At 44.3% G+C, this 25369-nt stretch overlaps 1 protein-coding gene across 5 annotated transcripts in view; it reads left to right on the forward strand.

Moving 5' to 3' along the window:
- ADAMTS17 (ADAM metallopeptidase with thrombospondin type 1 motif 17) overlaps positions 1-25369 on the forward strand; it is a 419938-nt gene that overhangs the window by 185278 nt on the left and 209291 nt on the right. For all 5 annotated transcript variants that reach the window (XM_037832907.1, XM_037832908.1, XM_037832909.1 and 2 more), the window contains one exon: positions 1958-2063. In XM_037832907.1, coding sequence (XP_037688835.1) covers positions 1958-2063 — 106 coding nt within the window. The remainder of the gene's footprint in view (positions 1-1957; positions 2064-25369) is intronic.

Genomic DNA, 25369 nt, shown 5'->3' on the forward strand with positions numbered 1-25369 from the left:
CCTGTGACTGGGCCCACGAACAAACCCAAGAGGAAATCCTCCGACCCGTAACCCGGTCAGACCTCATGTCCTCTCATGGTGCCAGGGAAGCCCTGAGCCTCCTTCAGGCATGTGGGCCACCAGCACCCAGCTCCTTCTTTCATTTCCCAGTGGTTATCCCAGGCTTGCTGTCAGGGTGGGCAGACTCCTCCTGTAGTGGGATCAGGTGGTGGGGAGCTTTGCCGTCTTCACTCCTGTGCGGGACGTACCCCTGCTTGCCACCCCCTCTGTTCCCCAGTACTTCTGCCCAGAGGGTCTTGTTGAAATAAGCCCTGGGGTGAGGTGAAGGGTGCCTGGGCTCACCAGGGATGTCTGTCCCGGGGGCAGGGATAGCAGAGGCTCAGTGGAAGTGTGGGGAGATTCCAGGGGCAATGGGGAGCCCCCGAGGTTTGAGGCTCGAGAAGCAGAGTCAGGGTGTGACACCCCTTGCCCACCCCACCACAGCTGACTGCTCACCATCCTCCCATGTGCCCGGTACCTTCCAAGCCCCATGTTGTTCACACCCAGATCCCTCTGCCTGGAATAGCCTTTCACCCCCGGAAAACTCCCCTCTGCCCTCCCAGGGCTGGCCCCCCACGCTGCAGCCTTCCACCCCCTCCCCCAAACGCATCCTCTCGTTCACCTGACTCCACTGCAGCTGCCGCCTTCTCCTCGCGTCCTGCTTCACCTCCTGTCTTAGGGTGAGGTTCTTAGGCTCGATCAGGTGTGTACAGAGGTGAGTTAAGTCGGTCTGCGGGGCTTCTCCTCTCTCATGTCTCTTCCAGCATTCTCTCTACTCTTTCTGGGGCCTGGTGTTGCTCTCTCCAGGGCCCCTGAGACGTTTTCCTGAACGTCCTGCACAGCTTTGCATGCACTGCTCTCCTTGAGCTTCAGCCCAGGATTGGCTCACACCCTGAGAGTGGGGACCTTCCCAGGGACAGGACTAGTGGGGATGAGGGTGCCCAGTGTGCCCCATTTAAGGAGGCCCTCCCTCTCGGGGTCAGACAAGTACAGGGTCAGCACCTGAGAGGAAGCGCCTCCTTAAATTCTCCTTCCTGAGCAGCTTGCCGCCTCACCCTGGCCTGGGCCCTGGGCATGCCTGACCTGGCTGAGGGTCCCATCTGTGGACCCCTATCTGTGCCTCAGTTTCCTTCTGGCATCCCTATCACGGGTGTGTTCATTTCCTATGTCTGCTGTAGCAAGTGACCACGAAGTTAGTCGCTTCAGACAACAAAAATGCATCGTCTTGCAGTTGTGGAAGCCAGAAGTTGCAAATGGTTCCACTGGGCTGAAACCAGGTGTTGGCATCTCCCTCCGGGGGCTCTCAGAGAGAATCCCCTTCCTGGCCTTTTCCAGACCCTAGAGCTCGAGGGCCCTTTCCTCCACTCTCCAGGCCAGTGGCGGAGCTCTTTTCTTCACTGTCACCTTGCCTTCTTTTTCTGTACTCGAGCCTCCCTTTGTCTCCCTCTTCTCTGGACACTGGGGATTGGATTTAGGACCCACTCAGGTAATCTGAGATAATCTCCTCTTCTTGAGTTAATCACACCAGCAAAGTCCATTTGTCATAGAAGACAACATTCACAGCTTCTGGGGATTTAGGAGCTGCCCATTTTGGAGGGGAGGGTGCGTGCATTCATTGGCCGACCACAATGGGCCATGAAGATTCGTTCAGTTAATATGTGCAAACACTCAACACAGTGCCGGACGCAGATTGCACACCTGACAGAAATGCATGGCTGCCACTGTTGTTAGATGACCACAGAGCACCCTACCAAACAGATCCTGCAGATGCTGCAGAATCACAGGTTCAGCCCTGAGGCCAGCACTATCCCCGTCTGCCCTCCACCCTGATCGTCCTTGACCTTGACCATGCAGACCAGCCCAACAGGTCAGGGCCTCCCACATTCTGAAGCGGTTGTGTTTTGTGTCCCCGCTGCAGGAATTGCTTATTTAGGCGGCGTGTGCAGTGCGAAGAGGAAGTGTGTGCTAGCTGAAGACAATGGTCTCAATTTGGCTTTTACTATCGCTCACGAGCTGGGCCACAAGTAAGTATCAGACCCTGTTGTCTTGCCTCTTGACATTCCTCTCTTCCCATTCCAAAACGGTGCTGCTCTGGGCCTCGCCTCCTTCCTCAGTGAGGACCTTGGCCAGAAAGTCAGGGAGGCCCAGAGAGAGCAGACTGGCTCTGAGCGTTGAAATATTAATTCAATGTTCTTGTCTATTCTTTAAGCCAGTCCAGTAAAGGGAAAAGGTTTTTCTCCGTCTTACTTGCATGCCCTTTGATTTGCTCTTAAGTATACACATTTAAATGATGGGATTTATCTTTAGACTGTTGACAATTTATTTTATTTTCAGTTGGTTTCCAACAAAGTCCATCTTGCTGAATGTAGAATTTCGGTGTCTTGGTTTTAAAGAATTAAGAGCTCCTGCCTTTGCATGTGGAAATTCTTCCCTTCGGGGTGAAAGAACCACAGAACCTTACAGCCCAAAGGTGCCTTAGGGAGGCTTTGAGGCAGCCGCCTTGTTTTTCAGATGAGGAAGCAGATGGTCTGAGAGGTTGGTTGAGTGATATATCTCCAGGTTAGGATCACCCGCAGGAAGTCTCAGGGGGCCGAAAGCCAGCTGATACTAAAACTGGGGCTCGAGGGTCTCCACTGTCTCCTGGAGTGGGCTTCTGTTGTAGGTTTCTCTGGAAATATTTTCCCAAGGATAAATTGCAATATGACTGCTTGAGAACTGAACAACAACCACAATATTAAAGAATTGAAATTGAGGAGGCAAGAGCATGCCAACCAGAAGGAGATTTTATATTGGAGTGAATAGAGCATAATTAAATGGCAACCTGTTTATCACCAAATAAAAAATATTGGACAGGTTGTGTAATGACCTACACAGTAAGATGCTTGGGACGTTAACTTTTAATTCTAGATTTTGCAGTCGTGAAGTCAAATGTATAAGGAGGAGTACAAAACACAGCTGAGGCTTTGTGTTGTTTTGTTTTGTTTTGTTTATCTGGTTCCTTTTAAGTTTCTTCCTCTCCTGAAGGAGGGGTTTGGTAGTTGTCTTTTCTGTACCTTTTGGATATCATGATGTGGGTAAAGAGAATGGAAGCCAACATTATAGGTATTTCCTGGGATTAAGCTGGAAATTGCACGTTACAGACCTTGAGGAAATTGCACGTTACAGACTTTAAGGAAGATAAGCAGTTGTTTCTAATTACATGGTTATTTCATCTTGAAAGTATTTCTGAAAGATTGTTGACAACCCTGTTTTGCCCACACTACCTGAAAATAATTTTTAAAATTAAATGTAGTCAAATTTAGTATCTCTGAGTTGTTAAAAATCCTGTACCCAAGAGTGGTTGCTGGGAAAAAAGAAAGTGTGAAGTCAAATGGCTTTGGCAAATCTCCACGGACTGATCTTCCCACAAGAATATGACCCATGGGTTGCAGAGCTGTCAATGCATTCACCAAAGTCCAGGTTATTCTGGCCCTGTGAGTAGTAAATTTAAATAAGATTGAGCTCATTTAATTGCATCATTTATAATTAATAATATATGCAATTATTATATATAATAGTATAATAATATATGCAATTATATTTATATAAATATGCAATTATTATAATATAACAATTGTATTATTATATAATATAATAATATATGCAATTATATATAAATATATGCAATTATTTATATATAAAATAATAATGATTAATTGCATCATTTATAATGCATATAAATGATGCACTCCAGCATTCGTGGCAGCATTCATCACCAAACACATGCCCAAGTACTCTTTGCACATGCGTGTGCACTCATTCGTGCTGCTCAGAGGTCTTCTCTCCTTGGAGATTTAGAGAACAAAGTGCATTTTCTCCCCCAGTGACCTGTTCAGCTGTGCTGGATGGAATGCCGGCACAGGAGGCCTGCCAAGAAGAATGCTTAGATTTCAGTCATCTTTTAGTATCCTGTGGCTAGAGTCTGTTTGGAATTTCTTGGAGGACCCTTTATAGCTTGCTATTGAACCCTAATTACCTCCCCAAACAAATACCTTATTGTTAATCAAAGTCAATAAATCCTGTTAGCGTTTTGCCCTCCTGGTTGGGTGATTATGGTTTTCCCAGGGAAGTCTGTTGTCTTTGATGATTCAAAAGTGTTGGGGCAGCAGATCCCCCAAGGATGAAGCCACATCTTCCTGCTCCATGGGCCCTTCTGGTTTCCTGGGGGGCTCGGGGCAGGCGGGGAGGCCGTGAGGCGTGCTGGGAAAGGTGGAGACCCGGCTGCACCCTCAGGAGAGCCACTCACCAGGCTGCTTCACAAATACGCGATCTGAAGACTGTTCTGTGTTTTGAAATGAAATGGAGCAATTTAACTTAAAATACGGGGTGCTCCTTAAAATAAAGGATGGTAATCTCAGGGACCTGAGACACAGGTCATGTTCTCCAATGAAATTTCTTATTGAAATTTAAAAAAAAAATTAAAAAAGGGTTTCCCTCTGTGTAACCCCAGAAAGGTGCCCAGAGGCTCACCCACTGGTCCTAACCACTTAATCCTGCTGAAGTGAAACACCTGCCCTGAAAGGTGGCTGTGTGGCTTTGCCCACCAGCAGGTGTATTTTGACCCTTCTATTACTTACCTAATATTGCCTCATATGGGTCAGTGTGATCGGTTACCCTTAGCTCTGGAGAAGAATTCACTTTTCATTCACTTTCCACCCGAGCGTCACATTCCGTTTATCAGACAATGAGAGTCACAGAAGTCAGCATGATTTTCCTTCTGCTTTGACTGTCACAAAATGCAAAGCTAAATTTAGGGCTCATTTTTGGCAAGTAACTCATCTGATTCCTTGCCTTGTTCTCACCTCCCACTTCTTTTTCTAGTGTCTCTTTGTTTATGTGTTCTTATTTCAAATGCTGTAGTTAAAAAAAAACAAAACAAAACCTGTTTTTGGTACTATAAACTGATTCCGATCCAGTTTGCAACCCAGTTGGTTCTAAATTGCAAATAAAGGTAAAAATTCTTGCCATGCTGATGTCAGTTTTGCTGCTTTGGATGTGAATTAATAATTTACTAAAGATTTTTAAGCCAAATCAGATCTTTGATTTACTGAGCACCTATTGCGTGCCAGACACTGTATGTTCATTATGCTATTTAATCGGTCCTAAGAGGTAGGTGTTTAGCTTTTACTTTATGGGTCAGGAAACCAGTATTACTCTTCTAAAAAATTCCTATTCTACCTAAAATGATTTGGGGTCACTTCTATGATAATACATGCCTGTGCAATAGGAACATTAAAATAAAGATCCAAGTACCAAGAGATTGGTAGTAAAAGAAGAGAGCCAGCTATATATCAGAATACCCAGGTGCCTTGAGCTTGGTGGCAGCTAAGGCAAAAGGGGAAGTAAACGCCATGGTAGCTGCTGCTAGGTGGCAGAAGAAAGCCCAGGCATCATCAGGAGGGGTTTTCCCGGGAAACTCCAGTATCATCGATCAGATAGATGGATTCTGATGACTTACCTTGATACAGGAGCAGGCCAGAGAGACCCCTGACCCTGGCTTTAGACAGGAAATGGAAGTGTGCAGTTCACGGGGGGAGGTTGGGGCTGAGAATCTGGAAAGGGGTGTTCTGTGTTGCTCCATGAGCGATGAATTCTCTCTGACCAGCAGTTGTGCTGACAACAGCTTTGATGGCTTTTGATGAGAATCCATGATCCTAGTTGCCTTCTTGACCATGAGAGATCATCTGGGGGACAGCAGTGTGTATAGAAAGTGTTGCTAGCATAAATTTGGGCAGGGCAGCACCTCTCTTTGTGTAGCAATGATAGCTTGAAAAACCCACCTTCAAATGGGGGTGTTTTAAGCCCGTGTCTTTTTTTTTTTTTTTTTTTTTTTTAACGTTTTTTCATCCTGCAGTGACTGTTAGAAAGCAATGGTTCCTAAGCATGAGAAGATTGCTACAAAGGCCCTCTGGTGTCTGGGAGAGCTGTGGTTACCCACTGTCGTCTGTTATGAACGAATCGGAGATGGGGTGATTCCTTGCGAGAGGCAGCCCAGCTGGGCAGACGCTCTCCAGGTGTTTCCCCTCAAGAAACAAGCAGAAGGCGCCTTGTGGTGGATGTCAGTGTCCAAGATGTTTACTAATATTTGGTTTTAAAAGATAAAGAGGGAAAGCTAGAAGCAAGCTTTTGTTTTATATCAGACAAAGCCCACGCTTTGGAGGCTCAACCCTGATTAGTTATGTGAAGGGCTGTCCCTCTACAAGGGTTAGGAGCTCACATCTGTGCTGACTGCCCATGAAGGAAAGCAAAAACCAAATCCAGTGACACCCTTGGCAGTCAAGGAGGGCGTTGGTAGGGACTCTAGTAAAATACTAAAATGCCTAGGTGTAATATCGCGATTGGAATTTTAGAATATCTTGTCTGCGATGATTTGAAAGTGATAGTGTACAAGAGAGAAAGTGAGTGGCTCTAGGAAAGCTAGTTAGGGTGGCCTTTTGTTTGGAGGGAAGTGGGATCCGGGGAGGCACGTGATTGGCAGGAGTCCTCCTGCCCTAGTTGGGCACAGAAACACGTCTCAACGGGACCCTCGGGGCCCAGGAAACCCAAAACACCATGCATGCAGCAGGCTTCTTGGTCAGGTAAGACAGTGAGTCCCTGCGAAATGTCTACAGAGCCTTCTGGGTGGGGTGGGGAAGGAGGAGAGGGAATCCACTTATTGAACATTCTTTATATAGAGAAACAAGAAGCTTACCCTTGGCAGAAAAGAAATCTCTGCTTGTTTTGAATTTAGGAGGCTCTCAGACAAACTGGATCCAGGTCAGGGTGAAAAGAAAAGCCTGCTTGGGTGGGTCAGTCCAAACCTCGTGACTCTTCCAGCACAGGTCGCGTGGAAGCCACACCCCTTGCTCAGCGTTGTTACCTGTACTCCTGGAGGACAGCCTCTTGACCTGACTTCCTGTTGACCTGCTGTCCCTGAGGTTTCTCCTGTCCTCCATATGCCCTTCCTCAGGTCACAGAACAACTCTTTCCATTCTAGAATGTAGCTCTCCACTGGTCAGCAGGCTCAGCCCAGGGCCTCTGGAAAGCTTGGGAACTGGGCATTGATGACATCTGAGCAGAGCTGCCCAGGAGAAGCACCTGAGGCATTTCCAAAAATCAAATGGCCAAGGCTCACCCCAGATCAACTAGATCAGAGTCTCTGGGGAAGAGGAAGCTCAGGAAGCTATCCAGGAGGTTCCTCCGTGTGCAGCCACCATGAAGAACACTGCAGATGTGACATCTTAGGGCTTCCACGTTGCTCTTTCTAGCATCATCCACCTTCCATCTCTTGCCCCAGCACCCCCGCCCTCCTAGGCCACCTTCCATGTTGAGCCCCAGTAGTGTTGAATCATCGTCCTGCTTGCTCACTCTTACTGATTCCCGTTCTCTTAGTCACCCTGAATGCTTTGCCCTTTGCCACTTCCCTCACACTACGTCAGCTGATCACATTGAAGGCTGGCAGAGCAGGTGGGGAAGGAACAGAACATCGTGAAAGTTGCCAGCAACATCAGTGAGGTCGTAAAACAAAGGGCAGAGGGACCCGCGATGACGCAGTGGGAAGAATATGGCAGGCAGGAGCCTAGAGATGGACTGGGGTGGGCAGAGGTAGAGGGATGGGTAAAGCCTAGAGGAGAGCGCAGGGAAGAGAGATGCAGGCAGAGGGGTTAGTGATGTAGATGTTCAGCTAAGGAGCTATGTGTGTTGAGGTCTTAGCCACATCCATGCCTGCAGGCAGGTGAAAAATTATATGTATATGGAATGGGATCACGACAGGGCCTGATGCATGTCCGGGTTCTCAGACCCTCACCAATGCCCCTTGGCCCCCTGGACCATGCCCCCACTCCCCACCCCACCCCCAGGAAGCACTGCCACGCTGAAAACGTGAGAGGGATATTGAAGCAGGAGCAGAGCCAGGGACTCTATTACCCTGCCCGGTCCCACTGTGATGGGTGCAGGTGCCACAAGTGTGCCCTGAAGTAACAAGCCAAGGCTAAAACAGGGTCCCGGGCCCTGGCAGGGAACACGTGAAACTTGATAGCATCCAGTAAAGATGGATCCAGGTACTCTACATGCTTCCAATCAGAAGATGACATTGTGCAAATGTGAGCTCAGACAGTGGAGTCCCAAGATGTCCCCTTGACCGTGGGCCCGGGGACGTGCTTGCCTTTTGTGCAACAGCAGAACATGAATGGAATCAGATTCCTGAGCAGCACAGATGATGGGCAATGGGCGGGCACATGTCTGGGGAGGGCTGGGGACGGAGAAGGGAGAGGAAGGCTGTTCTGGGGTAATGATGTCATAACTGGAGTTGCCATGGTTCAAACGAAAAGGAATTGTCTCCGTCCCAGGACGGGAAGTAAAGAAAGCCCTCATCCAGATGTGTGAAGGGTGGAAATGTTCGTCTGTGATGTGTATCAAGAATGAGAAGCATGGTGCAGCGTGGGGGAACTCGAGTAAGCGCAGGACACATCTGAGCAGGAGGGTAGGGGCCAGCAGACAGTCATGGGCAATTGCTTTGTTTGGGTGCTCAGTTTGCTAAGCACAGCAAAGACCTCAGATAGGCCGGCCTTGGAAGGAGGGTGCCGCTGGGGAGAGAGAACTTCTGCAAATGTCATGACTGTTTGAAAATCCTACGGGCATGCTTTTGCTCTAATTGGATTAAGGGCAGTTGTGTTCAGACATGGGCTGGCCTCTCTCGGAACAGAATAGGGAACACACACACACATACACACACACACATACACCTGGAGGTACAGAAAGTCCCCTGCTGGGTCTGGGGCCAGGCCCCGCCCCCCAGATTCACCGAGTCCCACCCCACTCAGTTCCCACTCAACAACCACAGCCTCCAGCCAGCCTCCCTTCCAGAATGAAAAGAATAATTGGTGGTGAGCTGTGATCAGAGGTTCTCGGGTTTCCCACAGAGGGGCTTGGAGTGACTCCTAAGTAAGATTTTGGCCCCTGAATCAAAGTCGGTTTGCAAGCAGCCACTGGGCATGCCCCACATACCACAGTTGTACAGAACATTCAGGCCTTGCTTTTTGTTTTTTGTTTTTTTTTTATTTTGCTGCTGAGAATTGCAGGAATTTTCACACTCATTTACAAGCCACGTTCTTCATCTCATGGTCACCAAGCTCTTGGACTTCAGAAGAAGAGCCGCTGGAGGTTTTGCAAAGGCGGCTGCAGGGCAGACCTGCTCCTGCGTGGCTTCTCTCAGCCCCACTGGGCTTCCCCCTTAGCCTGTCCTTCCCTTTCCCCTCCTTCTCTAATCCTCTGCAAATCAAAGCAGAACTTCACTGACTGGAGACTTTGGAATGGGAAGTGCCACAGTCAGAGTAGCAAGGAACATTGCAACTCCCGGCCTTGTTTAAATTGTTTCTCTGCCATAAACAAGACAGGTTTCTGAGTATTGGCATTCATGGGGGTGGCAGGGAGGTTACAGTTAATTCCTTTGGGGTCTTACCATCAACATGGAGTTTTACATGCAGAGAGAATGCTTCTTCCAGTTACCTGGAAAACCCAGAGCCTCTGGCCTTAGACAGGCTTTGAACAGCAGCTTTGCCAAATCTGAACAGGCAAGACCTGATGCACACAGTCCAAGGGAGAAGAATACAAACACACGAAATACCGTCAAAAGCCGTTCAACCAGCAGGTGGATGCAAGTCCCACCTGCACTGTGAGCAGTGAAGACAAGCAGCTATTGGCTGGGTGTTATCACCGTGATGGAAAATCCAGTTGTATCCAAGGCCGCCCCCGCCTCCAGAGTTTCATTACTGTAACAAGGAGGGTTACAAAAGCTGGGCTGGTGTGTGTCTCTACCACAGGAATCCTTTACATCTAATTACTGGGTGGATTGCTCCACTGAAAAAATCTTGGGAGATGGGAAGGAAGTTGAATTTTGCCAAAGAACCAAATTCTGAAGTCTCTTCAGAACTTCCTTGCATTGCAGACACTTCCAGGAATTAGCTGAGATCCAATTGTCTCATTAGATGTCCAGGGCTTCTGGTAGCTTCACTTGAGCAGCTTTTCTCGTGGTTTGCAGTGCTGGAAGGAACGTCCGAAGTCATCTGAACCTCATTGCACAGATGGGAGAGGGAGGAGCAGACCACTGGGCACGTTGCTTCCCTCCCCATCGTCCTGAGTGGCCAGAGCTGAGACTCAGCCCAGGATGCCAGGACACCAGACCACTGGGCCACCAGCTCGGTGCACATTCCCCAAGTGAGCAAGATCCAAGCCATGGCCAAGCCCCCTCCACCTAGCCCTCCTGATAACTACATTCTGCTTATGTCGCTAGTGTTTTGTAGGGACTGTTGATATATGACCCCAAATTCTCTACAGACATGTTGCCCTGTTTTCCCATGTGTTTGGCTTCATGCCTGAAACTCTTGATGATCCCCTGACCACCGTGGATGGAGGATTCCAAACCAAAGACCTGAGGACACTGCAGAAGGAGGATTCCAAACTGAAAACCCCAAGACCCCAGCACATTCTTCTTGGAGCCCTGGGACCTGCCACTAGCCCATGAGGCGACCCCTTTTTGGACAGGGCCTCCCTCACCCTTGTCTATTTGTGGGCACAGGAGCGCAGTGTCATTTGCATGGAGGTGATGATTGCAAAAGACGGCGGTGGCAGGAAGGACCAGCAAGAGAGTTAGAGTGGGCTGGGAGAACCATGAAATCTGGCGCCATTTTCCTGATGTCAGAGCAGAACATTGTAGCTCCCAGGGCCCCATGTGAATGACCTCTCTTGGAAAAAAAATATATAACCAAATAGGTGGATATTGAACAGGGAGGATTATGGTTATCTTAGCAAGAAAATTCACTGGAAGCATTGAAAAGACATTGCTGTGTGAATCGCAGCCACACTTCTGTGGTGTTGAGAATGGTGCCTGGCCAAAAGAGCTGTGCAAAAAGCCCAAGAGCAGTTTCAAAGTCAGCATATAGGTACATGATTTCTTTCAGACAGAAGCAGGTGCAAAAGGCACCTATGAGCCTATACTTTGCTGAGTCGGTGGCTCTGCAGTGAAGGAGCACACAGGAGTGTTGACAAGCCTGTTCATCTTTATGATGTGTGCTCTGTAATCACACAGGACTGTTAGAAACCTGAGTATGAGCAGCAGGAAGGGGTTTGCTATTTTTTTTAAAAGGCAGCCCATTAACCATCGGCTGCCCAGTCCACATGTCACTTGGTTTATTCAGCAGAACCGGCTCCCAGAAGTCCCCGTCCTCCCACACTTGACCTGTCTTTCTGACTTTACAGTTATTACCTAAAACTCATTTATACTACACCCAGTTCAGAATCTGGCAAAGAAGAGTGTGTAAGTCTTATATGTGGTGGAGCACCAGGGACAGTTAGGAGCAACTTGGACTCATGCTTTGCCATTCAAAATGTGGTCTGAGGACCAGCAGCAGCTCCTGGGGGTCTGTTAGCAATGCTGGAACTCAAGCCAACAAAGTTGTGCAAAGAGTGTGAGAAGAACTCAGTAAAGCACAAAAAGTGGGAGCATTTCTGCCAAGCTCATCTCAGTGCAATGCTTGCTCTTAGCTTTATGCTGCAGTGCACATATGCAACTTAGTGGGGTTGAAGGGAAAAACATTCTGTGTTGTTTAGTTTTTAATCTCAAATTTTATTTTTTCTGTGAGGGAGTTTTTAGAATAGTTTTCTTGCCCTTTTTTTGGAATCTCTCTCCTCTGGTCCCTTGTTTTCACCCATGCTTTATTTCCAAGTCTTACAGGGCCAGTAGGCTCTGAGGGCCATCAGCTGTCTTCTAGAGTTTGGTGCTAGCTTTCAATTCAGCTTCCTTTATGGCTTGAAAACCATTGGTGGTACAGCCTCCATCAATCCCACCTGTCCAAGAGACCCTGCTCTAGTCTAAACATTTAATTTGATGCTTCATAAAATCTGGTTTAAAGTTTTGACTCAAGTCCAGATTGTCAAACTCTTGGATATTAGCAAACATGTATATTCAGGAACATGCTGATCATCCAGAATTCAGTTTGCCAGTAAAATGGGATTTTCCATCTAGAAGACAGAAGGGAGTGGCAAGATTGTCTGAAATACTGAACAGAAATGCCAAACACTTCCTAAAAGCCCCCAAACAGTAGTAGTTGACATGTCAAGAGGATGGACTATAAGTCCTTCACCTAAGGCTTTGAAATGCCACCATTCCCGCGATGCTCCTCTCTGATCCCCCATCTAGTTCTTTCAGTTTGGAGCAGAAGTCAACATGTGAGTGACTGTGATTTGCCTGGAGGGTGGCTTCCTTCCATCCATGCTGTCAGTGGCCCATACCTGTAGAGATGGTGCCACAGTTGCCCTGTTGGTGGAGGTATAAAGTTGGCAACTAGCCTGTTTTGTTGTCTTTTGGATCGGATGAGAAAGGCATCATTTTCCCTTTGCACATTTGGCATAATATTATCCTTAGTCCAGAAGATCAATGCAGCCCTGCATTGAAACTGCTGGAATCTGGGGATTTAGAGTAAGCCCTAAAGTCCAGGACCCTGGTCACCTTTTGCTGCAACATGGATTGAATCATGCATCCTGGGAGGCCACCCAACCTGTTGGGAGTAAAGCCTGGTGACCGCTTGGCATTAGTCTTCAGTGCTTCTTGTTTTCTGGTTCTTCTTGGGCAGATAGCAACTACTATAAAGAGAAAGCCACGAAGGCTGACTACCGAAGTGGAGAGAAAATTAAGGAGCCCCCAAAAGCAATCATATTTATGAATGTGAGGATTTGCAGAGGATTCTAAAGATACACTTTGTGAACATCTAGGGCATGTGGCGATTTAAAGAGCCAGACCCTGACAGACCCTGCCTTCGGTAACATAAAGCACAGGGCTTTATAGAACCTTGTCTTTGTCACTGTCATCATACTTGTCATGACCTTCACTTTCCCAGCGAGTCTCACACAGTTTTCATACACCCCAAGGTTTTCCAACCAGATAATGGAGGAAGGGATTAGAGATCAACCAGCTGCTTCACATGATTCCTGCAGACTGAAAGACTTGTTTGCAAACAGAAGTGCCAAACCCCTGTTGATAATTGTGGAGGAGCAATGAAGGAAGAGCAAGGAGTGCTAAAGACTGAAAGTAGGGAAACGAGACAAATGACAAAATTTTAGACTTAACGATATTAATATTGTTTGTATGAAAGATTCCAGAATGGCTCATCAAATATAATTTGGGAGCACTCAAAATAAGAGGCAACCCTAGAAGTTACCCAGGATTCATTAGTAGCAAGTCATCCAGGACAGAGTGTGCAGAGACAGGGAATATAAATTTAAGCAAGTTCTCTGCAAACCTCTTGGCACTGCTAATGGAAAGTTGGAGAACTGTTGCCTGAATATTGCTGTGGTTGAGTGGATTTGTAACCGTTGGACAACCTAACTCAAAGGATTCTTATTAATAGAGAGACCTGGGAGAGACACCTGCTGCCTGCCATGGGGCTCACTGGAATCACTGTTTGGCTCAGCTGTTTAGTTGGGACCTGGATGAGGACACAGGTGGCATGCTTGTCAACACTGGTGTATCCTAAAGATGGGAACATTCAGTATGTGAACAATTCAGAGTGCATGAAATTCTTGACCACCTAGAAAAGCAGCCAAATGCAGCAATACTGACTGCATTTAATTTTCACCCTTATCCTATGACACTTTTATGACTATTATTTGCATTCTATAGAGAGGAAAATAAGGCCCAAGGACATGCCACTAGTAAGTGGCAAAGCCAGACTTCAAGCTTTTCATCAATGTTGAAGTCTCTGCACTAAACCTATGACTTTGGGTTAAGACCCAGGTCAACCAGATGGAATGCACAAGATGGTGGAAGCCTGCCTTAATGGCAGCATGTTTAAGAAGATTTCAGTTACCACCAGCAAACCTGTCTGTCTCTACTTCCTTATTGTAATCTATTGACAGGCAGTACTAATTGATCCTAGCACCCATTTCCCCTCAATCCCAGCTCCTAATCCTTCCTAACACTGCAGGCAGTCACTGCACACAAGAGATGAAATTGATCCATCGTCCTGTAAGTAAGAGGTTATGGTTAACTTCATGCCCACAAAACCAGTGCATTCTTAGGCTGCATTACCAGGAGCCTCACCTCCAGAAATGAAGGCAGTGGTAGTTCAGCAGTGCCCTTCAGAAGTTCAGTGGTGCCCAGAGTCTTGTGTTCAGTGTTGGGCAGGCTGTTTCAAGGAGGACATCAGGAGCCAGGAGCATGTCCATGTGCAAGAGAACAGGGAGGGTAAAGGAAAGAGCTGGAAGAATTGAGTATGTTTATGTTGAAGAGGCGTGCAGGAGATCACGGGCATTTGGGAGTACATCCCCAGAGTGCAAGGGGTTTCTGTGTGGCCCCAGATGGCAAAGCTGAACCAATATGCTCAAGCTACAGGAAGAGAAATTCCAACTCAATGGAAGGAAGAAATTCAAGAATTAGAACTCTCCAGGCATGGGAAGGGCAGTGTTGATCTCATCACTTTGGGGCATTTGCACAGAGCTGGGCCCTCCTGCCTGGGGGTTGCAGTGGAGATTCTTGGAGTATGATTTAACAAACACATAGAGGATCTGTATGATGAAAATCACAAAGTGCTGATGAAAGAAAACAGGACCTAAATACTTGGAGAGAGAGAGACCATGTTCATGAATTGAAAGCTTTAAAATAATAAAGATATCAGTTCTCCCTAAATTGATCTGTAGGTTTAATGGAGTTCCTATTGAGGCTTTTTTCGGACATAGACGAGTTTATAAAATTTATAGGGAAAGGCCCTAAATTTCCAAAACAATTTTGAAAAAGAAGGGAGAAGAATCATTCTCCTGATATTAAGGCTTACTACATAGCTACAGTAATCAAGACCGGGTGGTACGTAAAGGAGTAGACACAGAGACCAACTGGAGTAGAACAGAAAATCCAAGAATAGATACACACAAATATGGCCAATTAATTTTTGACAAAGATTTAAATAGAATTCAATGGAGGAAAAATAGACTTTTCAATAAATGTTGAAAAAGCTGGACCTGATGGGGGAAAAAAATGAATCTCTATCTAAACCTCACACCTTCTGCAAAAATTAATTCAAAATAGACTATGTACTTAAATGTAATGTTTAAAGCTGTGAAACTTCCAGAAAAAAATTAGGAAAATAATCTTTGGGACCTAGGACTAGGTAAAGAGTTATTAGACTTGTCACTAAAAACATGATCCATTAAAGGAAAAATTGATAAATTAGGCTTCATCAAAATTAAAAACTTCTGCTATGTGAAAGACTGTTAATGGAATGAAGACATTAAAGACTGGGAGAAAATATTTGCAATTCACATATCCAATAGCAGACTTGTATTTAAAATATATAAAGCCCTCTCAAATTCAACAGTAAAAATTAGAAATAGTCCCTGGACTATGGGCAAATAACCATGAATAGATGTTTCACTGATGAGGAGATATAGATGGTAAATAAGCACATGAAAGCTGTTCAATGTCGTTAGTCATCAGCTAAATGCAAATTAAAACCACAGTGAGATATCACTCCATGCCTCTCAAAATGGCTAATATAAAAACAGGGACACCACCAAGTGCTGAAAAGGATGCAGAAGAACTGAATCATTTGCTGGTGGGAACGTAAAATTGTACAACTACTCAGGAAAATAGTTTGGAAGTTCCTTTTAAAACTAAAACTTATCATACAACCCTGCAGTTGCACTCTTGGGACTTGATCTCAAAGAGATGAAAACTTATTTTCACCAGGAAACTTGTAAACGAATGTTCCTAGCATCTTTTTTTATGATAGCCCCGGTTGGAAATGACCCAAATGTCTTTCAATGAGTGAACTGTAAAATTGTGAGTCATTCATATCATAAAATACTACCCAGCAAAAACAAGAATGAACCATGGATACATGCAACAAATCAGAAGGATGTTGGGATTGAATGAGATCCCCCACAAAAGGCACCTTCATGTCCCAAGCTCTGGCCCTGTAGGGTGTGAACCCATTTGTAGGTAGATCTATGAAGATGTGGTTAGTTAAGATGGGCCCAAACCGAATGAGGGTGGGCCTCCATCCAACATGGCTGAAGTCCTAATAAGCGAAGGAGATTGGACATGGAAAAAGAAGCTCCAGGGAATAACCAGAAACTGAAAATCAGTAGAACCTGCAAGCAAAAAGAGAAGACATTGCCATGTGCATTGCCATGTGGCGGAAAAGCCAAGGAACCCCAAAGATTGCCAGCCAGCCAGGAGATACCCGCCCTGGGAGGAACCCAGCCTTCCAGACCTTGAAACCGCGAGCCAATTAATTCCTGTTGTTAAGCCAACCCATTGTATGGTATTCATTTTAGCAGCTAGGAAACTAGAACAGTGATCCTCAAAGAAATTACATGGAGTAAGAAAAGCTGACTGCAAAAGGATACATCCTGCATTATTCCATTTATGTAATATTTATGAAATAAAGTAATTATAGAGATCAAGAACGGATTAGTGATTGCCAGGGTTTAGGGGATGGGGAGAAGAGGATGGTCGTGGCCATAAGGGAGTAGTCTTGTGGTGATGGTAGTTAAGTTTCTTGATTGTGATGGATGTTACACAGAACTCCATGTTTGACAAAATTGCATAGACCCATCCACACACACATGCACACACACACACACACACACACACACACAAATGAGTGCATGTATATAACTGGTGAAATCTGAATAAGCTTGATGACTGTTCTTCATTTTGATATTATATTGAAGTCAGCCTTGGGGTAGGCTGCATAAAGGATGTACAGGACCTCCCTATACCTTTCTTTTCAACTTCCTTTGGATCTGTAATTATTTCAAAATTAAAAGTTAAACAGAAGATGGTGTCTGGTGGATGTTTTAAAAAGCCAGAGAACCGATTAAATCAGGTTCTCTACAGATGGGATGGAGGCATCCGTGTTTTTAAACTCCCTAGGCGATTTGTACATGCAGCCAGGTTTGAGCAGCTGTACTCACCGATGTGAGCAGTCATTGTCATTGTCATTGACCTCTTCCTCATCGTCATCATTACAGTGATGGCATCCTTCCCTGTGCTTGTCCCCTGTTGCTGTTTAAGGCACTTGACATTCCATCATCAATATTAATCACTTTTCTTTAATCACTGCTGTCTTAGTCTCATTAGGCTCCTTCCCCATGGTGGACCAGGTACTCTCTGGTGACTCTGATGGCACAGAAAATGCTGAGTTTCTCATCCTTAAGGGAACATGAGTCATCAAGGGTTCTAGTTTGGTGCCCTCTTCTTGACTTTTCCCTACAAAGAAAGAGAAATGTCATGTGAGATTGGCAGGGGAGGGCAGTCGCTAGTGAGTACGTTTGGTGCTTGCAAGTTCTCTACCTGTTTAGAAGGAGGTAGGGATGCAGGGGCATTGAAAAAGTCTTCACTCATCGTCTTCCTTGAGATTTCATATTTCTCTTCCTCCTCTCTTTTATGGTTTGAGCACATACCTGTGCTGGTGGGTTAATTATGGGGCCAACCAGTTGGAACCAGGGAAAATGGGCCAGGGGAGGAGGTGTAGCAGTGACATGGGATCTGGGGACGCAGGACTTTACCAGCTGTAGATGCTCCTTGCAGGAAATGCTTGTGCAAACAGTGCTTTGCTGTGTGCTTTGGTTTACTCAGTAAGAAGCTACAACACGGAAGCAGAGAAGGCCCACCACGCCTTGTGGGCTGGGTTGTCTTTGTTTGGCCCCTGTCACTGGCAACAGAGCCTGGAAGGCAAGTCAGGGCAGGCCATTGTCTGGGAGTCAGCCCTGTTCTCTTAGTTTGGAGGACAGCACAGCCTCATTCCAAGGAATGCCTAGAGTAGCAGGTCAAGTCCACCACTTTGTCCGCCACCTTCAGCACACTGTATCAGCTGGCTTCCTTCTAGTTGTTTCTGTGATGCTTCCCTTCTTGGGCTACTGGGTTAATCTAATGAGAATTTCTCATGCCCTAAAAAGAAACTTCTTGACTGCTAAGTATAAATGTTTCCAAGCCTGTAAAGGTAAAAGAATGACTCTGTCTTGGGGCAGGAAATTGGAGGAGAGGGAAGAGAAAGAGAGTGTATGAAATCTTGGAGAGCAACCACTGGCTGTGTCCCATTCCCGGCTCGAGCAAGCAGAGGTGATGAGGACGGCACGAGCGGGTGGGTTCATAGGACTGAGAACCCAAGTGACAAAGTGTGGCCAAAGGGTAGAGCTGGCCAAGCCTCACCAACTGGCCCTCAAGGCCTGGAGTCTGCCTCCCTGCAGGGACACACATTGCCTCCCAGCTCCTACCATCAGTCTCTCTCTCTGCACCTCTTATTTCACACACTAAGGGTTGAAGTGTTGGCTCATTTTCCTAAAGAAAAAGAATTTTCTTAAAGAGCTCCGTATGCATTTCCTGTGGCTGCTGCAACAAATTACCACAAGCCCAAGAGATGTAAACATTTATTCGCTTATGGTTCTGGAGACCTGAAGTCCAAAATCAAGGTGTCAGTGACTGTACTCTAGGCGAGAAGCATTCCTTGCCTCTTCCAGTGCAAGGTTTCCCAGTGGCTCCAGGATTTCTTTGGTTTTCAGCTGCATCATTCCATTCTCTGCCTGCACCTTCACAAGGCCTTCTCCCGTCTGTGTCTGTGTGTCTCCAACCACCACCCCCTGCCCCTTTCTGTCATAAGGACACCAGGCACTGGATTTAAGTCTCACCAGGCAACCTAGGATGATCTCATCCTGAGGTCCTTAACGTAATGACATCTCCAAAGACCCTATTTCCAAATAAGGAAATCTTTAGGGGGGGACACAAATTCAACTCACTGCAATCCCAAATGAAAAAAGTTAAAACCAAACCTCCAGTATTTATAAATACATGAGCCCTCTGCTGCTTTCAACTCAGTGCAATCATGCTGATGTCCTACCTGGTCTCCAAGGCGAGTCTTTTGGCCTCGGGTGGGTGGCTAACGATGAGAAGGGATTGGCTGTGCCTTTGGCTGCTCGTATTTGAGACCAGTTGGTCTCGGCTCCATTGAGTTTGCCAAAGGTTGACACTAATCCCTTCTGTAAACACAGGTTGAGAGCAGACACTTAAATAAGGGACAATATCAAAATTATTTTTTTAAAAAGAGACAGGGAAGGCAGACACTTAATAACTTTGCTCATTCCAATTGCTCTTTTTGTCCAAAAGTTAAATGTAGTCCTGCCTGAGCTGGGTGGCATGTGCTAGAAGGGGAAGGCGAGTCTGCGGGCGTTGCAGCAGATTTGGCTTTGGGGACAGCAGGAACACAGGGGCTTTTATATCTTGGTGCTCTCTGCCTCAAGCTGCATATTCAGGAAAATACAGGACCTGCTGAAACCACCTCTTGCAGACACTGAGAGGCTTTTTTTGTTTTTCTGGAGCACCTTGGCCTTTTACATCTCAGATGAGATTCTTTGCGAGAGCTGCCTTTCCTGTTTCAATTTCCCGTTATCAACTACAAAGTTGCCACCAGTAAAAATATCAGTTATCACTTATGCAGTATTTTCTTTTGGCATTGCTTAAAACCACATTCCATCCTCCTATGATACTTGCCTTTAGCCAAAATTCAGAAAGGATTTGAGGACAAGTTGTGTACACATTCGCTAAGGGGTCCAAAAGAATATATTTTTATCCTGTAAATTGAATCCCAGTTAAGCAGTAGTGATTACTGCAAGAAGCTATAATTTATACTAGGGCAAGTGAAGGTTTTGTTTTTTTTAAAGGTAAAAGTATTGCTTAAGAAAAGCCGAGAGAGAGAGAGAGAGAGAGAGAGCGAGAGAGCGAGCAAGCACGCAGAACACATCCCGAAGTCTCAAGTGTGCGGAAATTTCAAGAACAAACTCTTGGTGTTAGTAAAACCATGAATCTATGCACTACTCAGGATACTCCATAAAGAGTCACACAAACCAGTATTTAATAATTTAGCCATAATGTAATCACTGTTCCTAAAATTCAGCTTTTCCTTAGAATACTTCCCAACAAGTGAGAGTACGGACAGGAAACATTTGGGCCCTGTATCTTGTATGCATCCAGAATCTGCTGATGCTACTTCCCTCCCTGGTCTCACTGGAAACTCAGGAATCTGGACAGAAATAAAGAGCAGTCAGGATTTTGACTTTAACCGAGGATTGCTTTAGGTTTTTTGTTTCCTGACTAAAACTTTGGCGGTGGGAACTCTTGCCATTTGTTATCTGGCTTGGACCTCTCTGTGGAATCTGTGGGCTGAATGGGGGAAGATTAAAGGGGGATCTGGGAGCTGTGTTGACTGTTTGAACTCTGACACATCGTGAAGAGAGGGGGCTTGCTCAGTGCTCATCAAGAAGCCACGAGAAGGCTGGTCTCAGCTCAGAATGGGAAGGAGCTGTGTCCCCAACCCCTGCCTGAGGGGTTAATGCATGGCCTGGGTCTAGAGGCGAGGCTAAGTGCTCCCGCAACCCCAACCCCACCAGCCAGGTCCTGGTACACTTCCTCTGAGGTGGGGTCCCTGTATTGGTATGTTAAAAGTTTCCCATGTGACTCAGTCTACCAAGATGGTGGCATAAGACATTCCACTGTGCTGTTCCTCCACAGAATCTTTGACCAACTAGGAAAAACTGGCAGAGCCAACTTCTTCAAAACCCCAGAAAACAAGGGTTGCAGTCACTGGGCCAGTACCAAATCAAGAAAAGGCAGCTTTAAAAACAGCAAGGAGAAGCTCATGGCTCCCTTCTGCTCCCCCCCACCCAGCCCCTCCCCAGCATGGTATGGAGCCAGCCTGCTCCCATTGTGGGTCCTTGGTCCTGTTCCAGAGGAGCCGAGTAACTCCCGTGAGCATACTGGAGTGCCTGTATGTCAGTGGCCGTCTGTCAGGTGGCAGCCTGAAAGTGAACCAGGGAACTCATCTTTGGCTCACTGTCTCAGAACATACCCTGCAGGCAGAAGTAGCTTGCAGACAGCTAAAGCAGTGTAAGAAACAATTAAGTTGAGTGGCCTCGGGCAAAGGCTTACTGGCTTTTAAAACATACAATAGAATATCTGGAGGTGTGTGTGGGGGGGCATCTATCTTCTAGGGAGTAGAGGGGGCATTTAAATTCTTATAAATTAAAAGTCCCTAAGGCCACAAGCAAACATAAGCCCAGGCCAAGCAGCAGGCTCAGAAAAGATGAAGAGGACCCTGCACTTCACTTTCACCTCAGGCTGATCTTGATAGAAGAGCTGAACTCTGAGGAGAGCACCAGCCAATGCAGAGCCAATTTGCAAAGACTGTGAAAGGTGTTTTTTTTTCAGTGGTTTCTTTGTTTTTGTTAGCTCGTGACTGAAGGAAATCTCTGTCATACCACTATCTAGATACAAACTTAAGGAACAGACAGCTCAGGGTCTAAAGCTTAGAATTAACACATTAAAATATTAAAATATACCATGTACAAAAAATAAATAAAATATACTGTGTACAAAAAAATAAAAAATAAAATAAAATATAGTGTGTACAACAAAAGGTTACAACACAAGGAAACAGGAAATGATGCTCTATCCAAAGGAACAAGGTAAAAATTCATAAACTGTCAACAAAGAAGACCATACTTTGGACATACAAGGCAAAGACTTTTAAAAAATGATCTCAGTATGCTCAAGGAGATAAAGGAAAACAAGGAAAAAGAGCTAAGGGAAATCAGAAAAGTAGTGAAGGAACAATATGAGAATCTTAATGAAAACAGACGAATTTTTGAAAAAGGAACCAAAAAACACTGGAGTTAAAGACCACAATAACTGAAATGAAAAATTCCCTAGAGAATTTCAACAGCAGATTGGAACTGGCAGAAGAAAAAAACCAGTGAACTCAAAGACAAGACAATTGGAATGATTCAGGTTGAGAAAAATAAAAGAAAAAAGAATGAAAAAAGTGAACAGAGATTAAGAGACTTGTGGGGCATCATCAAGTGTATCAATGTACACATTATGGGATTCCCAGAAGGAGAAAGAAAGAAAGGGTCAGAAAGAATATTAAAAAAAAGATGGCAGACAACTTACCAAATTTAATGAAGGGCATGAACATACACATTCAAGAATGCCAATGAACCCCAAATAGGATAAACTAAAAAAGAATTGCGCTCAGACCATAATAATAAAACTTTCAATGCCAAGGACAAGGAGAGACTTCTAAAAGCTGCAGGAGAACAGAAATGTGTTTGGTACAAGGGAGCCAAATAAGATTAAGTGCCTGTTTCTCATTGTAACCATGAGATGAAAAGGCAGTGGGGTGAAATACTTAAAGTGCTGAAAGAAAACAATTACCAACCAAGAGTTTTATATCCAGTGAGACTGTCTTTCAAAAATGAGGGAGAGCTTAAGACATTCCCAGAAAAACGAAAGCTGAGAGAGTTCATTACCGCTAGACCTGCCCTACAATCAGTGCTAAAGGGTGTTCTTGAGCCTGAAAGAAAAGGACACTAGACAGTGGATCAAGACAGCACAGAGAAAGAAGGACCCAATGAAGATAACCATATGGGTAATTATAAATGCCAGAACTAGCGTACTTTTCGGTATGTAACTCCACTTTTTGCCTCTTACAGGTTCTAAAAGGCAAATGCATAAGATATAATGATAAATCTATGCTTTCAGGCATACAAAGTATAAAGTTATAATTTGTCATAAACAAAATGATGGGGGGATGGAGAGGTGCAGGAATAGTGTTTGTGTATGCTATTGAACCTAAGTTGATAGCAAATCAAATTTAAGTGTTATAGATTTGTGATGTTAAAGTTAAGCCCCATAAATTAAGCCCATGTTAACCCTCAAGAAAATATCTGAAAAAATATGTACAGAGGAAATAAGAAGGGACTCAAAATGATAACACTATTCAAAATAAATAAATATGAAATTAGGCATTAATTTAAGAATTGAGGGACAAAAAAGGTATAAGACTTACAAAGACAAAATGGCAGAAGAGAATTCTGCATTCTTGGTAATTATTTTAAATGTAAATAGATTAAACTCTCCAGTCAAAAGTCAGAGATTACCAGGGTGGATAAAAAAGCATGACCCAATTATATGCTGTTTATAAGAGACTCACCTTAAATTCAAAGACACAAGTAGGTTGACAGTGAGAGGATGGAAAAACATATACCATGCAACTAGTAATGAAAAGAGATCAGTATTGCTGTACCAATGTCAGATAAAGTAGACTTTAAGTCAAAAACTGTTATGAGGGACAGAGAAGGTCACTATATACTGATAAATGGGTCAATTCAACAAGAAAATATAACAATTATAAATATTTATGCGCCTAACGGCAAAACCCCAAAATATATGAAAAAACACTGACAGATTTGAAGGGAGAAAGAGACAGTCCTACATTAATAGTTGGAGACTTGAATACACCACTTTCAATAGTGAACAGAACATCTGGACAGAGGTCAATAAGGAAGTAGAAGACTTGAAGGATACTACAAAGAAACTCGACCTAACATACGTAGAACACTTTACACAACGGTAAAATACACATTTTTCTCTAGCACACAAGGGTCCGAGTTCAGGACAGACTGTACATTAGCTCACAAAACAAGTCTCAAGTTTAAAATGTTGAAATCATGCTGTATATCTTCTTCAACCCACCATGGAATGAAGCTAGAAATCAACAACAGAAGTAGAAGTCGAAAATTCACAAATATGTGGAAACTAAACAACACACTCTTAAATAAGGAATGGGCCAATGTCAAAATCACAAGGGAAATTAGAAAATATATTGAGATGAATGAAAACAAATACACAAACCAAAACTGCAAATGCAGTGCTGAGAGGGAAATTTATATCTCAAAATGTTTATATTAAAAAGAAGAAAAATCCCATCAGAGACCTAACCTCAAATCTGGAGGATCTAGAAAAAGAAGAGCAAACTAAACCCAAAGTGATCAGAAGGAAGGAAAAAACAAAGATTAGAGCAGAATTAAATGAAATACAGAATTAAAAAAAATCAAAACAATAGATAAAAGCTGCATAAAGAAATAAGAATCTCCAATAAGGAACAACAGGAGTAAATATAAACACCAGTACTATTGTATTTTTGGTTTAACACCACTTCTTACTTCCTACATGACTGCAAAGGCAAATGCATAAAATGTAATAAAAAATAAAGTGGTTTGGGGCTCATAATGTATAAACATATAATTTGTAACAAGAGCTACATAAAGGTGGGGAAACAGAGGGTTATAGGAACATAGTTTGTGTATACTACTGAAGTGTAGTTGGTATCAAAGCAAGTGAGATTGTTATAAGTTTAGGATGCTAAATTTAACCCCCTTGGTAACTACAAAGAAAATATAGGAGAATAGGTAAGCTCATAGAGACAGAAAGTAGAGTACAGGATGCCAGGGTTGGGGGATAAGGGGAGTGGGGAGTTAATGCAAAATGGGTATAGGGAGATGAGGAAGTTTAGTAATGGAAAATGGTGAGGGTACCGTAATTTGGCAAATTAATCACACTAAATGGTATGTGTGGGAGTGGTTGAAATGGGAAACTTCATGTTGTATACATGTTCCCATAATTAAAAAGGAAAAAGAAAGAGCAACTAAAGAAGCAATGACATTTAATGCAAATACACAATCCTGGTTGGGATATAACAGAGGAGAGAAGGCTCAAAAGGACATTGTTGGGACATATGAAAGACTTGGAATATGGACTGTACGCTTTCTATCAATGTTAAATTTCTTGAACTTGATAAGTACACTTAAGGTGGACAAATAAGTAAATATTCTTGTTCTTAGGAAATGTACACAGCAGTATTATGTGTTGAAGGAGCATGATGCATACAACCTAAATGCAAGTCTTCAAAAAATGGATTGATAAATAGATAGGCAGGTAGATGAATTCATAAATTGATGGATCGGTAGATAAAAGGATAAAGCAAGTGTTAAAATTGGTGGGTCTGGTTATTTGGAGAATATGTTGGAGCTGTCTGTGTGAGGTTTGTATTACATTTTAACTGAGGTTTTAAAGTATTTTTTTAAAAAGATTAAAACTTTAAAAAGAGAATAAATGAAAACAAAAGTTGGTTCTTTGGAAAAAATAAATAAAATCAACAAACATTTAACTTGACTGACAAAGAATAAATAGAATGTAAATAAAAATGAAAGTGGGTGAATTACTAATGACTACGCAGAAATAACAAGAATTATGACTATACTATGGAAACCTGTATACCAACAAATTTAAAAACCTAGATGAAATGAACAGATTCCTAGAATTACACAAACTACCTACAATGACTCAAGAATAAGTAGAAGATCTCAACAGATCAGTAACAAGTAAAGGGATTGTATCTGTAACCAAAAATGTCTCCACAAAGAAAGG

The sequence above is a fragment of the Choloepus didactylus genome, chromosome 4, assembly GCF_015220235.1.
Source record: "Choloepus didactylus isolate mChoDid1 chromosome 4, mChoDid1.pri, whole genome shotgun sequence".
Taxonomy (NCBI): domain Eukaryota; kingdom Metazoa; phylum Chordata; class Mammalia; order Pilosa; family Megalonychidae; genus Choloepus; species Choloepus didactylus.